This window comes from Melozone crissalis, unplaced genomic scaffold (assembly GCF_028551555.1).
Source record: "Melozone crissalis strain CALT ecotype California unplaced genomic scaffold, PUWL_Pcris_2 ptg000056l_1, whole genome shotgun sequence".
NCBI lineage: Eukaryota > Metazoa > Chordata > Aves > Passeriformes > Passerellidae > Melozone > Melozone crissalis.
In genome coordinates, this window is record NW_026535834.1 from 3,502,494 (window position 1) to 3,516,527 (window position 14,034).

The 14,034-nt window shown below is 43.7% G+C and overlaps 2 protein-coding genes across 3 annotated transcripts in view; one reads left to right on the forward strand and one right to left on the reverse strand.

Annotated features, from left to right (window-relative positions):
* Nucleotides 1-14,034, reverse strand: part of BRF1 (BRF1 RNA polymerase III transcription initiation factor subunit) — a 170,704-nt gene that overhangs the window by 88,984 nt on the left and 67,686 nt on the right. The window contains exon 5 of the mRNA XM_054286701.1: nt 6,041-6,113. Within this exon, the coding sequence (XP_054142676.1) occupies nt 6,041-6,113 (73 nt within the window). The remainder of the gene's footprint in view (nt 1-6,040; nt 6,114-14,034) is intronic.
* BTBD6 (BTB domain containing 6) lies at nt 963-4,190 on the forward strand. 2 transcript variants are annotated; one of them, XM_054286703.1, is made up of 5 exons: nt 963-1,334; nt 1,584-1,878; nt 2,075-2,165; nt 2,444-2,562; nt 2,800-4,190. In XM_054286703.1, exons 2-5 carry the CDS (start codon nt 1,673-1,675, stop codon nt 3,830-3,832), a joined length of 1,449 nt encoding a protein of 482 aa, XP_054142678.1. In that variant the 5' UTR covers nt 963-1,334; nt 1,584-1,672; the 3' UTR covers nt 3,833-4,190. The 2 variants fall into 2 exon arrangements, with proteins under 2 accessions (XP_054142678.1, XP_054142677.1); XM_054286702.1 differs by having other exon boundaries at nt 963-1,878.

The window sequence follows — 14,034 nt, forward strand, 5'->3', positions numbered from 1 at the left end:
CTTCCTTCTCTCCAGATCCCAATTCTGACTTGGAACTTGGACTTTTGGAAGAACTTTGATGCCATACAGTCACTAAGGGGGATGTAAGAACAATTTCGAGTTGTGCTCCGTAGAGTGCTCCCCACCGAAAGCGGCGAGCGCCGACCCCGCGGCAAGTCTCCCCCAGGGAACGGGCACAGAGAGGGGGACAGCCCTCCCCGAACGATCCCGGAGGATGGGCGGGACGGGCGGGACGGCCCGGACGGGGACGGCGGGCACAGGGAGGGCACAGGGCTGCGGGGAGAGGGGAGGAAGCCCAGCAGCGTCCCCAGTCTGGAGCAGCCCCGCCGCGGCCGTGCCCCCCGCGCCCCGAGCCCGGTGTGCGGCCCCGCGGGCAGCGCGGCTCCCCCGCCCAGCGCAGCGCGGAGCGGCGGCGCCCCCGCCCGGGCCGCCCGGGAACGGCGCTGCGCGCTCGGGGCCGCCCCCTCCGCGGTGCCCCCGCGCTGCCCCGCGTCCCTCCGCGCCTGTCCCGCTGCGGCCGGAGCGGGGACACCGGGCGGCGCGGGCACACCGATCGCGGGGCACCGCGGGGCTCGCTCCCGGCGGGCGCCCGGCACTGCGCACGTAGGCGCGGGGGGGCGATGACGGGCGGGCGGGGGGCGGCCCTTTCCCCGCCGCGCCCCTGCGCTCGCCATTGGCGCGGGCGGCCGTGACGCGCGGCGCGGTCGCTGCCTCTTAGTGCGGGAGGCGGAGGCAGGGCCCGGCAGAGCCGCGCCGAGCCCGGCCGCGTAGCGCTGCATCCCACCGCCAAGGGAGCGCCCAGGGCAGCGCCGCATCCCTCCCGCCCGTCGCGGAGGAGCCGGGGCGCCCCGCGGGCAGCAGCGCCCCTGGCGCGGGCGGGAGGAGCGCGGAGGAGCAGCAGCGACGGCGGCGGCCGCCGCGGGGACCGGAGCAAAGTTGGTGCGAGCGGCGGCGGGGCCGCCCGGGAGCGGGACTGCAGGGAGCCGCCGCCTCGGCTCGGCCCGGCCGCCGCGGATGTGCCCTCGGCGGGCCGGGAAGGACGGAGCGGAGCACTGGCAGCGGGGATCGGGCGGCTGGCTGCGCTTCACCCTCGCCGGGCTGCTGCACTCGGAGGATTTGTGGATTGACTCTCGCTCCTGACCCACCGCCTCTGCCGGATTCCTGGGGTTTTGTTGCTGGATTTTGGATTTTTTTGGTTTTTCCTTTTTTTTTTTTTTTTTTTTTAATTTTTCTCTCCCCGTTCCTTGGGGAAGGAACTGCCTGCCGGCCCCGCTCGGGCTCCCCGCTGCAGTCGTGGCAGTGCCGTGGAGGCTGGGACCCCCCCACAAGCCAAGGTGAGCGCTGGCACTGATCCGACACAGCATCACCCCTTTCCCCCCGGAAAGGTGCGTCGGGCCGGTAACCAAAGAGCGGGCACACACTCCAAAAAAACCAAAGGCCACCCTGCATCTAGAAGCGCACAAAATATCCTGATAGTGGGACTCGCATTTGGGATCTGTTAGTTCTCTTGCTCATGCCACTGCCCCCTGGTTGCCTCAATGGCAGGATCATGAAGTGTTTGACTTTTTTTCTTCTGCTTCCAGAGACCTTAAAGAAGTCCAAAAAGAGTGTGAGGTCAAACGGCAAGGTGCCAGGATGCTATGAGATAGTGCCCCTGTCCCTGAAGAAGAAGATGGCTGCAGAACTTTACCCTGCCAGCACCAACACTAACATTGCAAACAGCAACGCCGCCGCCGCCACCGCTGCCAACAGCAAGAAGAACGCCCTGCAGCTCCAGCAGAGCGCCCAGCCGCCCCCGCCGCCCCAGCTCCAAAACCTCAACAACAACAACTTGGAGAGCGCCAACTGGCAATCCTTCCATCCCACGCTGCGGGAGAGGTAAGGGCCGGGCCCGCCGGACCCTCCCCGGGCGGGCGGCAGAGAGAGAGCGAGAGGCGCCCGCCCGCCCTGTGCACCTGCGGCCCGGCCCGGCCAGAGCGCTGGGCTGGAGCCGCGGGGCCGCCGGCGGGAGGCTGGGGCACCGGGCGAGCGCAGCCCGCGGCTAACGCGGCTTCTCCCCCTCCCCTGCTTGCAGGAACGCGCTGATGTTCAATAACGAACTCATGGCTGACGTTCACTTCATCGTGGGCCCGCCAGGGGCATCCAAGAAAGTTCCTGCCCATAAGGTTTGTGCAGATAATTTTTGGCTTTTTAATGCTGCTGTGCAGGTCGCCTTTTCCCCCTGCCTTACAACTAGGTTCCACTTTTTTTTTTCCCTAATTATAGCTCTTGTCTAATCCCAGAAGTAATTCGCATATACGCTGCAATTAAAGGGAGCAGTCTAAGGCAGTATTCTGCTTCCACTGCAGCTTGTAACTTTCGCTAAATGTAGCTTATAGGAAAGCCAGCACGCTCAGCTGTTCCTGATCCATGTTACTGAGGCTTCTCTCTCTTTATTTTCCAGTATGTTTTGGCAGTTGGTAGCTCTGTCTTCTATGCTATGTTTTATGGCGATCTCGCAGAGGTCAAATCTGAAATCCATATACCAGATGTGGAACCTGCAGCCTTTCTAATCCTATTAAAGTAAGTGGCCACTACAAGTCTGCTAATTACATGGACAGAATCAAAGTAGCTTATAAAATATACATCTCCTAATTGACATTGTGCAATATGCACTTATTGCTGTTTACTTAATGTGCTGACAAATATTGAATGTCAGATTCACTGCCAGCAAAGACGAATATAGATTATTTTCATGGCCTACTTTTTTTTTTTTTCCCTGAGAAACTAATTTTTTTTTTTTCCCGCCCCTCCGTCTAGATACATGTATAGCGATGAAATAGACCTGGAAGCTGACACAGTTCTGGCTACACTCTATGCTGCCAAGAAGTACATCGTGCCGGCCCTAGCGAAGGCTTGCGTCAATTTTTTGGAGACCAGCTTAGAGGCGAAGAACGCTTGTGTCCTGCTGTCTCAGAGCAGGCTCTTCGAGGAGCCAGAGCTGACGCAGCGCTGCTGGGAAGTGATTGATGCTCAGGCAGAAATGGCACTGAAGTCAGAGGGCTTCTGTGAGATAGACCAACAAACACTAGAGATCATTGTAACCCGGGAAGCACTCAACACCAAGGAAGTGGTAGTTTTCGAGGCTGTTCTCAACTGGGCAGAGGCCGAATGCAAAAGGCAAGGGCTGCCGGTGACGCCTCGCAACAAGAGGAATGTATTAGGGAAAGCTTTGTACTTGGTGCGGATTCCAACCATGACTTTGGAAGAGTTTGCCAACGGAGCTGCCCAGTCCGACATCCTCACCCTTGAGGAGACTCACAACATATTCCTATGGTACACAGCTGCAAACAAACCCAAACTAGAGTTCCCCCTGACGAAAAGGAAAGGACTCGTGCCTCAGCGCTGCCACCGGTTTCAGTCGTCTGCGTATCGCAGCAATCAGTGGCGGTACCGGGGCCGCTGTGACAGTATTCAGTTTGCCGTAGACAAACGGATATTTATAGCGGGACTGGGATTGTATGGGTCAAGCTGTGGCAAAGCTGAGTACAGCGTCAAAATCGAACTGAAGCGCTTAGGCGTTGTCCTTGCTCAGAACCTGACAAAGTTTACCTCCGACGGCTCCAGCAACACCTTCTCGGTGTGGTTTGAACACCCCGTGCAGGTCGAGCAAGACACGTTTTACAATGTAAGTGCTATTCTGGATGGGAACGAACTCAGTTACTTTGGACAAGAGGGAATGACTGAGGTGCAGTGCGGGAAAGTGACGTTCCAGTTCCAGTGCTCCTCGGACAGCACCAATGGGACCGGAGTACAAGGAGGACAAATACCCGAGCTCATTTTCTATGCATGATGCATTTCACCTTGATTGTATTCCAGTGCTGCAATGATGCACATTAAGGGATTTTTTGGTTTTACTACGAACTCTGCAGCAGTATGGAATGTTATGCTACTTACCTATCTGCTACATCAGGCTATACAAATAAGTGAAGGAATGCTCTTGAATTTAATCTTATTTTATTTATTCATAAGCTATTTGACTTAATTATTAAGACTGCAACATGCAGAAAAATGTTAAATTTTGCACGTACTGTGCATTTATTTTGTATATAGATAACTAACTTGCAGACTGCAGCTGACTCAAACAGAATGTTCTAAACTAGAGCAGTTTACGAATCTGTGAAATATAAAACATTTTTACTTGCCCTAAATCCTGTGTACTTGATCTTTGCTGACCTTATGGCTCGTGTGTGTTAATTCATGTACAGCTAACAGGGGTGATGACATTGTAGTCTGGTCCCTGTGTGCATCCACACCCAGCAAATAGGAAGGTTCCCTCTCTTGGTAACTGAAACTATCCATCAGCAGCCTTTATTTTCCCTTCATGAGAAGAGGAGCTGACATTTGAGGAAGCTCAGGGTTTTTTGTGTGTTGCCCAAGCTGAAGATAGACAAACCATCAGTATAATCAAAGGTGATCAAAATCCTCCTGTGGTTATATTTGAAAACTCCTAATGTCCCTTCACATGCAGCATCTCTGTTATCCTCCAGCCTGCCCAAACAGCAACACTGCCACTTGCACCTGTCAAACTATACCCCTCCCTTGAATGGCCAGAGTCAAGACACACAGATGAAGTTAATTAATTAATTCAGTGACAGGCCTGCATCACAGATTTAGCCCAGGGCTGTATTACTGGCAGACACTATCTGAATTTACATCCCATCTTTATCCAGCACAGCAGACATTAGAAAAATACTTGCAAGATGGTGTTTAGGTTCACTTAAGATTGCTAATTAGAAATAAGCCACCTTAAAAAAAAAGAAAAAAGCTGTTGGATCTTTCCTCCTGCTCTTTTATGGAATGCACAGTCCCAGGCATTATCAGCAATCATTCTAGGCTAGTACTTTCCTCAGAAAGTGATAGAAGTTTTTTCTCAAAGGTCTCATGATGATAGCTGAGCCAATTAGAAATATTTACTGTATTTTGTAAATCTTAGGATGGGCTTGGAAGAGAACAGCAGTCTAAACCAGTATTTTTTCCATGTATAACAAGTACCTCTACATCTAACAAGTTTGCCTTTTCCCAAGCTGCATTAATTTTCACCTTGAAACTAAGCTGCGATGCAAATCCTGCCTGTTTTCTCTCTCTAAAAAAGGGACCAAAAAAAGTAATGAAAAGTAAGAAGGGAAGTGGATTGCTGAGAAGAAGACCTGCAGCAGATCTGAGCTGTGTGGTGCTCCGTGTGTGAGCTGCTGCTCCCCTTGCTGCAGAGGCAGCAGCCCTGTGCCAGCCCAGAACAGCTCCAGGGCTGTGCCTGTGTTGTCCTTCTGCAACACAGACATCTGATTCTCTTGGTACAGATGAAAGAGAGTGGGAGTGAGAGTGGGTAAAGATGCAGGCAGATAATTCCTACACAGAGGTGGGTAACAGTCACAAGACCTCACTATAAATGCACTCTTTTAACTGGAATTGGCACAAATTCCCTTGGTTTAAGCCCACAACCTAGAGAATGGCTTCTATACCCTTTTGACAGGTTAAACCCCACCTTCCTATCACAGTTACAATTTCAGTGTTGACTTGTTAGAAGTTATTCACATGTTTGGAAAAAGTTGCTCATTTTCCACCAAGCCACTCATATTTCAAGCACTGAACAGCTCAGCTACAGGTGATGGACAGACAGTAAATTTGGCAAATACTTATCAAATGTTGCATCTGTGGAATTGAAGCATGACAGGCCTGCAGGAGCTTGCTGACACACACAAATTTGTTACACATCAGTCCATTGTTTTGGTATAGCCCAAATTACTCTTGGAAAAAGCAACAAAACTATTTGCAAAAGAAAACAGCATCTAGTTCCAAAAAAGCTCTTCCATAAAGGAGAACAGGCTCTTATAGTCAGCAATGCTCCTCAGCCTGGATTGATTCCAGCTTCACTATAAAGTCTCTACTTGAGTATTAACATACAATACTGTGTGTATATACATACAAACATATTTCTTTTCAAGTAACCATAGGAATAAAAGACTCAAATAGTCAAAAGTCAAATTAGTGAAAAAAATACCTATGGCTGGAGCATTTATGCAGAGTTCTCTGGCCAACACAAGGAAGGTTTTTCCCAGCACATAGACATTCACCTATTAAAAGACAAAAAAAGCATTATGTAGATCATAAACCACAAATGTTTTTAATAGAACATTTATATGGAAAGGAGAAAACCTCAACTTTCAAAATCTTAACCTGCTTAAAAAAAATTCAAGTTATACAAGCAATATTCATATGTACAGGATAATATTCAGAGCCTGTCAAAATCTGCACAAATTAGCATTGTAAATCAAAGCATAAGTTTATATTGAAAAAATTATAAAAAGTTGTTCATCATGCTCTTCAGTGGGCTCAGTGCTGCTCTGTAGTACAGTTTTTCACATTACATCATAAGGCATTAAGTAGACTTAAATATAATATCAGTATATATAAAGTGTCATTTATCTTGCACCATTACAAAACCTGAGCAAATACAAGTCAGTGCAAATTTCAGTTCTGCATGATCATCTGTAGTGGCATAATTAAGTATTGCACAAGCACACACCAAACTTTTCACCAAATCAAGGAGTGGTGCTGCATGCCCCAAGGGTTATTTGTCATATCTTGCTGTTTGGACATTGCCTCAGATCGCATTAAAAACATAAGGAACAAAACAAAAAACAACACAAAAAAATAATCAGAAAAGTTCTAAACCACAGCAAACCTGCTCAGGCACCAGGGACAGAGCTCTGCTCCAATTCTCTCCCTCACTGCTGCATGCAGGAGGATGTAAATTTTGGGTAGGAGTTACTCTTCATACTCTGATTTGCAATTTATAGCACAGACAGCCATATTTGTATTTTACAAGTCTGAGGAAGTTTTCTTTCTCTATCTTAAGATGTGTTTTTGTGGTCAGCAAGAAAGGCAGGATGCACTCCAGGTCCCAATCAGCCCCAAACATTCCCACGGAGCTCCGTGAACACCTTGCTTCCCCCAAGGCATATGTAAAGGTCAAGGTTAGTATAAAAACTCCATCCTCCTACACTCCAAGCAAGTAGGTTTTGGTTTGTTTTGAACAATGCAATATACTCTGTTGCTTTTATGGAACAAAACTGCCCCTTTCTTTCCTATGCCTGGATAGTGAAGTGTTTACTTAGCAGCCAATTACACAACTGAGTGATGATTATGGCACAAGCCTATGGAATTAGAAAACTATTGCTCTTTCCATTTCATCAAAGAGCTTTTCCAACATTAGGTTAAAAGCAGGCTTTCCTCCCATGTGTACAGATGGTTCTACCAACCTAGCTAAAATATATCTATCTCAACAACAACCAAACCCCCAAACTGACATATTTTCACCTAGCCCTTCAAAATGTTTACGTGAAAATGTTCTTAATGTGTATTTTTCTCAAATATATTTTAAAAAGCAGAAATTAGAACTTCAAAGATATCCTCAGAATGATCACATATCCTGAAAGTGACTGTGCAATCAATTATACATGAGATGATGGTAATTCATTCCATATTTAGTGAGAAATGAATGTATTTCATGCTGTGTCTGACCAATGGTTGGACTGGCCTACAAGATGCAAAAATATAGCCTTAAGTTTCACTGCCCCTTTTCTTCCTGAAACATAGAAACACTATTCTAGGGGAAGGAAGAGCAAAATATACCCTCTGAATGAGAAGTCTATTTCCTAGGAAATAAGTTACCAAATTTTATGCAGAAAAAAAATACACACCTACAGAATCTGGCAATTGATACTGGAGCCTGAGAGTGTGTGACTTTCCATGAGCCACTAAAACAGAACAGATATCACTAAAGCAAAATGTCTGCAGCATTTCAGCTGGCTTTAGATTCACTGCAAGCTCAAAAAGGGTTGTTTTGACCTTTTGTCTAAAAAATATTAACATAAAGAATGAGTGTTTGGCTGTAATTTCAGCCTTCTAAGCTGGGAGACCAAGTTACTATAAATCCTGAACCTCATCACTTAGATCTTGTTCTGCAAGGACGATTTCACTGCACAAATCAATAAAGTTACTTCAGTGGAGCCAAGTACATATGATGTTTCCATTAGAGGCCTCACAAACTCAACTAGTTCTCTCATATTAGTCTAAGGAAAAAAAAAACACATAAAACTCTAATCCAAACAAGTATTTTTTTCCTTCTAGCCTTTTTCCTTGTCACTTGATGTTTGTCACCATCAAACCACGTCACTCTCTAAGAAACTCCTCCCAAGCAAACTTTCCATAAACCCAATAATAAATAGTAAATAAATATGAAGAGGCATAAAGAAGCATGTATTTTTTTTCTAGTGAAGTTCTAACAATCAAAGTGATTTCCAAATTAAATCTAAAGCAAAGACAAATGAATAATAAATGTGGTCAATTACTATTTATCCTTCTTTCCTTGGACTAACTGAAAGTCTCCTGATCTATGGTTTATTTGAGAAATAATGCACTTAAAGCTAACCTGCTTTTCCACTTCACCCACATCATCAGTGTTTCATGACTGACTTCAAGGTGCAGGCAATGTATTTGCACAAAATAATAAATTAAAATAGAAGTGGTAAATGAGAGAATTTCTTTCTTTTGCTTACAAGCCCATTTCTTTGTAGTTTCTGGTTACTACCCATTTAAAAAGAAAGCAAAATATACAGTAGAGTCCATGTTCTGTATTGTTTTCCTCATGAAGCTCACATATTTTTAATGCCAGGGTCACAAAAAGAATCAGGAATATTTAATTGCTTCCAGTTTTTCTGGCAAATCAATAGGAAAAATGACTTCACAGGCCCTCTCAAACAATATGCTTCTCAACTTTGAAAGTTAACAGATACTCACAGGTTCTGAGGCAGTTCTCATAAATGAAAAATTAAAAATGGCATAAAGTTCACTCAGAAATCTGTAATGCCACTGAACTCCTGAAACATGATATTTAAGATCTCCTGGGTTTAGTGGAAGGTGGCCCTTTCACTAAAATTTTATTCCTCTATCACTGATTTCAGCTATTACTCACATGCACACACAGATCCCGTGACAGAGGAGATATGATATAAAATAGGCATTTAGAGAGGTCTTTCTTTACTCTCATCATTTGGTTTTTCTGCACTCCATTAAGCTTAGAAAATTAGGAGAATTAATTTAGAGGCCTACTTTAATTTCTAGTTCTTTCTTCATTAAGAACTTCTTATAAAAATTCATATACTCCAATCCATCAAAAGCTTAACGTTCCAAATTTAGAATCATATGACATTTGCATTTATAAAACCTAATTTTATATGAGTTCTTAGAATGGTGAATAAACAAAAATGCCCTTCTGAAAGGATGTCTCTGGCTTAAACTTGAATTGGTGCAGCTTTAAAGCTTACCACATCAACTTCAGCCTCTTTTCCCCTTAATTTAAAAGGATCATACTGAAAAACAGTATTTCTCCAAACTCTCCCAATCAAAACTGTTGAAGTGAGACAATTGCTTTATATACTTTCATAAGACTTGTGCTCTTTTTTTGCAGATTTTCACCATATATTAACATTTCCTAAATTTGTTGCAGTCACTAGGTTTAAGCATCAACACCTAATGCAAAAGAGGGGTGTCAACCTCTGCTAGAGGGGAGATTTTAAAATATCTGCATACCCTGATAGTTTTTACCATAATCTCTTACATTCAACTCATATATAACAGAGTAAGGTTTACAAGCATGTGGACCCATCACAGATTTTTTTTTAATTAAAAAAGAGGCAAAACAAAAAAAAAGTAGCTTCTTTAGCAGGAAGACATTTTTCAGACAAAGTATGTGCTCACCAAGGCACTGCAAAAACCTCTTTTTACAGGAGACATTAAGATTCTCTAAGATGTTGTCCTTTACCAATAGTTAATTTCTGCTCTCATTATCAAACACATTATGTTAATTAAAAGGGGCATTTAGTGAAGGAATGGCTTCCAATTATTCAGTTACATCTTCACAACAAGATCCTTCTACTTGTTATGCTCTTTGCCCTTCACAGTATTTTTTGGAGACAGTCTTTTCATTTCACATCTGTCAGTCATCAGCCACTGATTTCAAAGGGACACTTCCAGAGAGACTCTTATCCTTTCATCATTTCCTCTTGCTTTCACATCATGCCTGATCTGTTCACAAATACCAATATACTTCCACTTTCAGAAATAACAACACACACCTCATTTCCAGTAACACAGGAATTCATCAGTCTAACACCTTCCAGAATTTTAAACTCTCCTGGGGAAGCAGAGACTCTCCCATTCATACAGTTACCAGGTCACGTTGACTTCTGGAGAGTAGCAAAAAATAAAGCTGCTACCATTGAATGGAAGTTTCTGTTGGACTGTAAGTTATAAAACAATAACCCTTCTACAAGCAATTTCCAAAAAGGCTTTTCAAGACCATAGTGTGGCATTCTGGCAGAGTACAACAAATGGTGACAGTGGTTAAGATATTCCTCTGGAAAGACAAAGACCGGGCAGTTGGAACACGATGAGAATTCACACAGTGAAACATCCATGGCTGCCTGCCTAAATAATTAAGCAAGCATGAAAAGCAAATGAGTTTTTAAGGAGAGTGTCTGTTGCTGGGGAAAGAGGCACCTGTGGTTATTTGATTCATTATTAACATTTCTAGTGTAGTAATGCCTGAAGGTCCCAAACAGGTTGTTTAAATTAACTCAATCAACAGCAATTTGCATAGGGGCAATAAAGGCAAATACAGTCAACATATTAATAACTTTAAATGAACAAAGGGTATCAAAAACTGAAGCAAACCAGTGCAGTCTTTAAAAGAATACTCTATTTTACCTTTCTCCATGCAATAAACTGAAACATCTAATTTTTTTGATCCATACTCTATTTAGCGAAGTCAAAAGGTAACACACAAAAATACAAACAAGTAGCAAACTCAGCTTGTCATTCAAGAGATACAAATCAAAATTAAGCATATTTTCTCTCATACTGGGCTTTAAAGCACTGGCTTCAGTAAGGGGATTCCAAAGGAAACTCCTTCTGCTAATCACATCCATGGCAGTCCTGGAGTTCCTCCTCCAATACCACAGCAGTACAATAAGCCATTATGAAACCATCTATGCAAGAAAGTCAAAGAGCAATAATTTGCAATAATCATAGAGGAGTCAAGGAGCTCAGTGCTGCCTTTAGATTAAATAAATGAAAACAAGTGTTCAAAAGCAATTCACAATAAAAATCCCCCTAGACAAGCAAGTACCAGACAAACTGCAGATGAAGAAATAGGGGTGAGTTGTGTTCTGAAGTGGAAGAGAGACCAAGCAAGTACTAGTTACTGATTTTCACTTCTTGGGCATCCCTCTTCCCTTACCTAGAACCACAGTGTAGTTCAGGTGGGAATGGATCTCATCAGGGCTCCAGCCCAACCTCCTGCTCCAAGCAGGCTCAGCCACAAGAGCAGACCAGGTTGCTCTAGATCTTGAGAGCCTTGATGGATAAAAACTTCAAAACTGCTCTAAATGACCTGTTTCCACACTTGGCTGTCCTCACAGTGAAAAACCTTTTCTTGATATCAAGTAGAGACATCCCATTTTAATTAATGACATCCATTGCTGGTGATTTTCCTGCACACTCCTTTAAAGAGCCTGGCTCTTCAGATGTCTGAGATCTCTTCAGTGAACACCAGCCTTGTTTAACAGCAGGACACACCACAAGGCATGCTAAAAATTATATTCTACCAGGCTGAAACTGGGGATCAGAGCAATGCCAAACCCTTTCCCAAAGCTTTTTATGACCCCATTGCAAAGACCATGACACTGAAGATGACAGAGTAAAAACCCCAGCCATTTCTGAGGATGTGAAAGGCAGCCTTTCACCACGCTGAGACGAAACTTCAGCCAAACAGTCCTCCAGGTGCAAGGAATGGGATGCTTGGAAAGACGGGAGAAAACCTAAACTGTTCAGAACTTGGCCAAGGCTAGACAGGCTCTGCAGCTCTCCTAAACAAGCCAGGCCTGTTGCTTAGATTGGACTAACAAAAAAGCAAACAAAAGGCCTGATTGCAGACCTCTCTAAGGACTATATTTGCAAGTAAAATTTGCAGGATCTGAAAATATAAGCAAGTACTTTCCCTGTCCTTCCAACTCAATCAACAAGCAACACGACTGCTCAGCACAAGGAAGGCGCCGGATTTGCAGCAGTGCTCTGGACATTTTCAGATCATTTCAGATCCTGCTTTGAAGTCCAAATGTATCAGAGGCATTCTGGATCCAACAACACTTTCAACAGGAGATTTCCAAGATGTAAGATGTATTTTACATGAAGATAAAACACCAAGGAAATTGCCTTTCCAATTAAAAAAAAAAAAGGAAAAAAAAGACTTTTTGTCTTTTCCCAAGATGGCAGCAATTTTGAAGCTCCAAAAATTCTTATGAAAATGCAGCAGTTCCCCAGTGGAACAAGACAAACTCCCACATCTCAGTCATCAGCATAAGAGGAAAACTGATATGACTTTTTAAACAGACTGCCATTAACAGTAAAAATTAGTCTCCTCTACTGCTAAGTTTTAGCAGCACGATACTATCCTAAAAGCACATTACACTGTAGGGGACACCTTTTTATTTTTTTATATTTTTAAGTCCCAAAGCAATTCAAGAGAGACAGGAAGAGGGGTTGTACAACAAGTACAAACCACAGCCTAAGAGGGCATTCTTAGGATTTTCTCTACCACTTTTTTCCTAAAGAGCAGCAATAGAGAAAGAATATAAGATATGTCATTAAACAAATACTGAGTTGCAGGGAACAGCAGATTCAGGACTTGGTTAAATGGTGGACATGGTGGTGGTTGATGGCTGGACCTGGTGATCTTGGAGGTCTTTTGATTCTATGATTCTATGATTATTTCACCCTCAAATGCACTGAAATTCATTTCAGGGTGCTCAGTAATTCAGTCAGTGGCCTCCATGGACACAATCTGTAAGGATGTTTCGTGTGGTGACTTTCTTACAAAATTCCTGCAGCCAGATGACAGAGCCCTGCAGGTCCCTCACCTCCCACTGCAACTGAGCTGCATCAGGAACATTTTGAAGAAAAATCTCAACATTCCCTATTAGTTTCTAAGCAAGAGTTGGTGCAGCTCAGCAGTAGCTCATTTTTTAGACTTCAGATGTGATTTTTTTGTGATATAAAATCAACACCTTTCTCATCTCACCAAGAAAAACAGTCACCTGGACCACTATGACAAATTTTGTACAGATGACTATGAACAAATTAAATACTTTGGAAAGTAATTTGCTGCCACCACTACTACTGCTGCTCTCAACTCTTCTTCCTTAAGAACATTTATATCCCAACTTCAGGATAGGAGAGTAGTCCTTCAAAAAAAAGAGGCACTTCAAAGTAAAATAGTATCATCTAATGAACTATTTTTAGCAAACTAATTCTTCTTTAGGTTTTGTGAGCAAAGACTTTTTTTGTCTAAAGCAGAATGTACTGAATGTACTGAAATTTACTGCCTGGGCCACAAATGTTTTGCTACCAAGGTGGCTTGGGTGGTTTTTTTTGTTGGGGTTTTTTTTGGCTCAGTTTGTAGTTGTGGTTTTCTGTGTGGTTTGTGGTTTTGTTTGTGGGGGTTTGTTTGTTTGATTTTTTTTTTTTAAACAGACTTGTGGAGGAGGGAAAAACCAACAAGCTAGAACCTGAAAAACACATTTATGTATTCTTAAACAGGACTTTCTGGATAGGTAGAGTTAACAATACTATTCAACATTCCTGTTTGCTCAGATTCACCTTAAAGAAACCATAAAGTAGAGCTCATCAGAAGACACTTAAATGCAAATCAAGATACTGAAATCTTGGATTTTTCTCTTTCAGGGGTTGATTATTTCCCTACTGCTCAGATATTTCTGTCTCTCTCATCTCCTCAGTTACCTCTCTTTAACCTTTTGGTCCCCCATAAGCCCCATCTGAGAATATTTTCTGGCTGGAATGCACAGAGGGGAAAAGACAAATCAATCTTTCTTGTCTTTTTCTGCTGACAATACATTTTTCTTTTTTCTTCTTACA

Coding starts and splice junctions, on each gene's coding strand:
- BTBD6 (XM_054286702.1), top strand. CDS start 1,514: ATGCCACTGCCCCCTGGTTGCCTCAATGGCAGGATCATGAAGTGTTTG. Junction 1,879..2,074: donor CATCCCACGCTGCGGGAGAG/GTAAGGGCCGGG, acceptor CCCTGCTTGCAG/GAACGCGCTGATGTTCAATA. Junction 2,166..2,443: donor AGAAAGTTCCTGCCCATAAG/GTTTGTGCAGAT, acceptor TTTATTTTCCAG/TATGTTTTGGCAGTTGGTAG.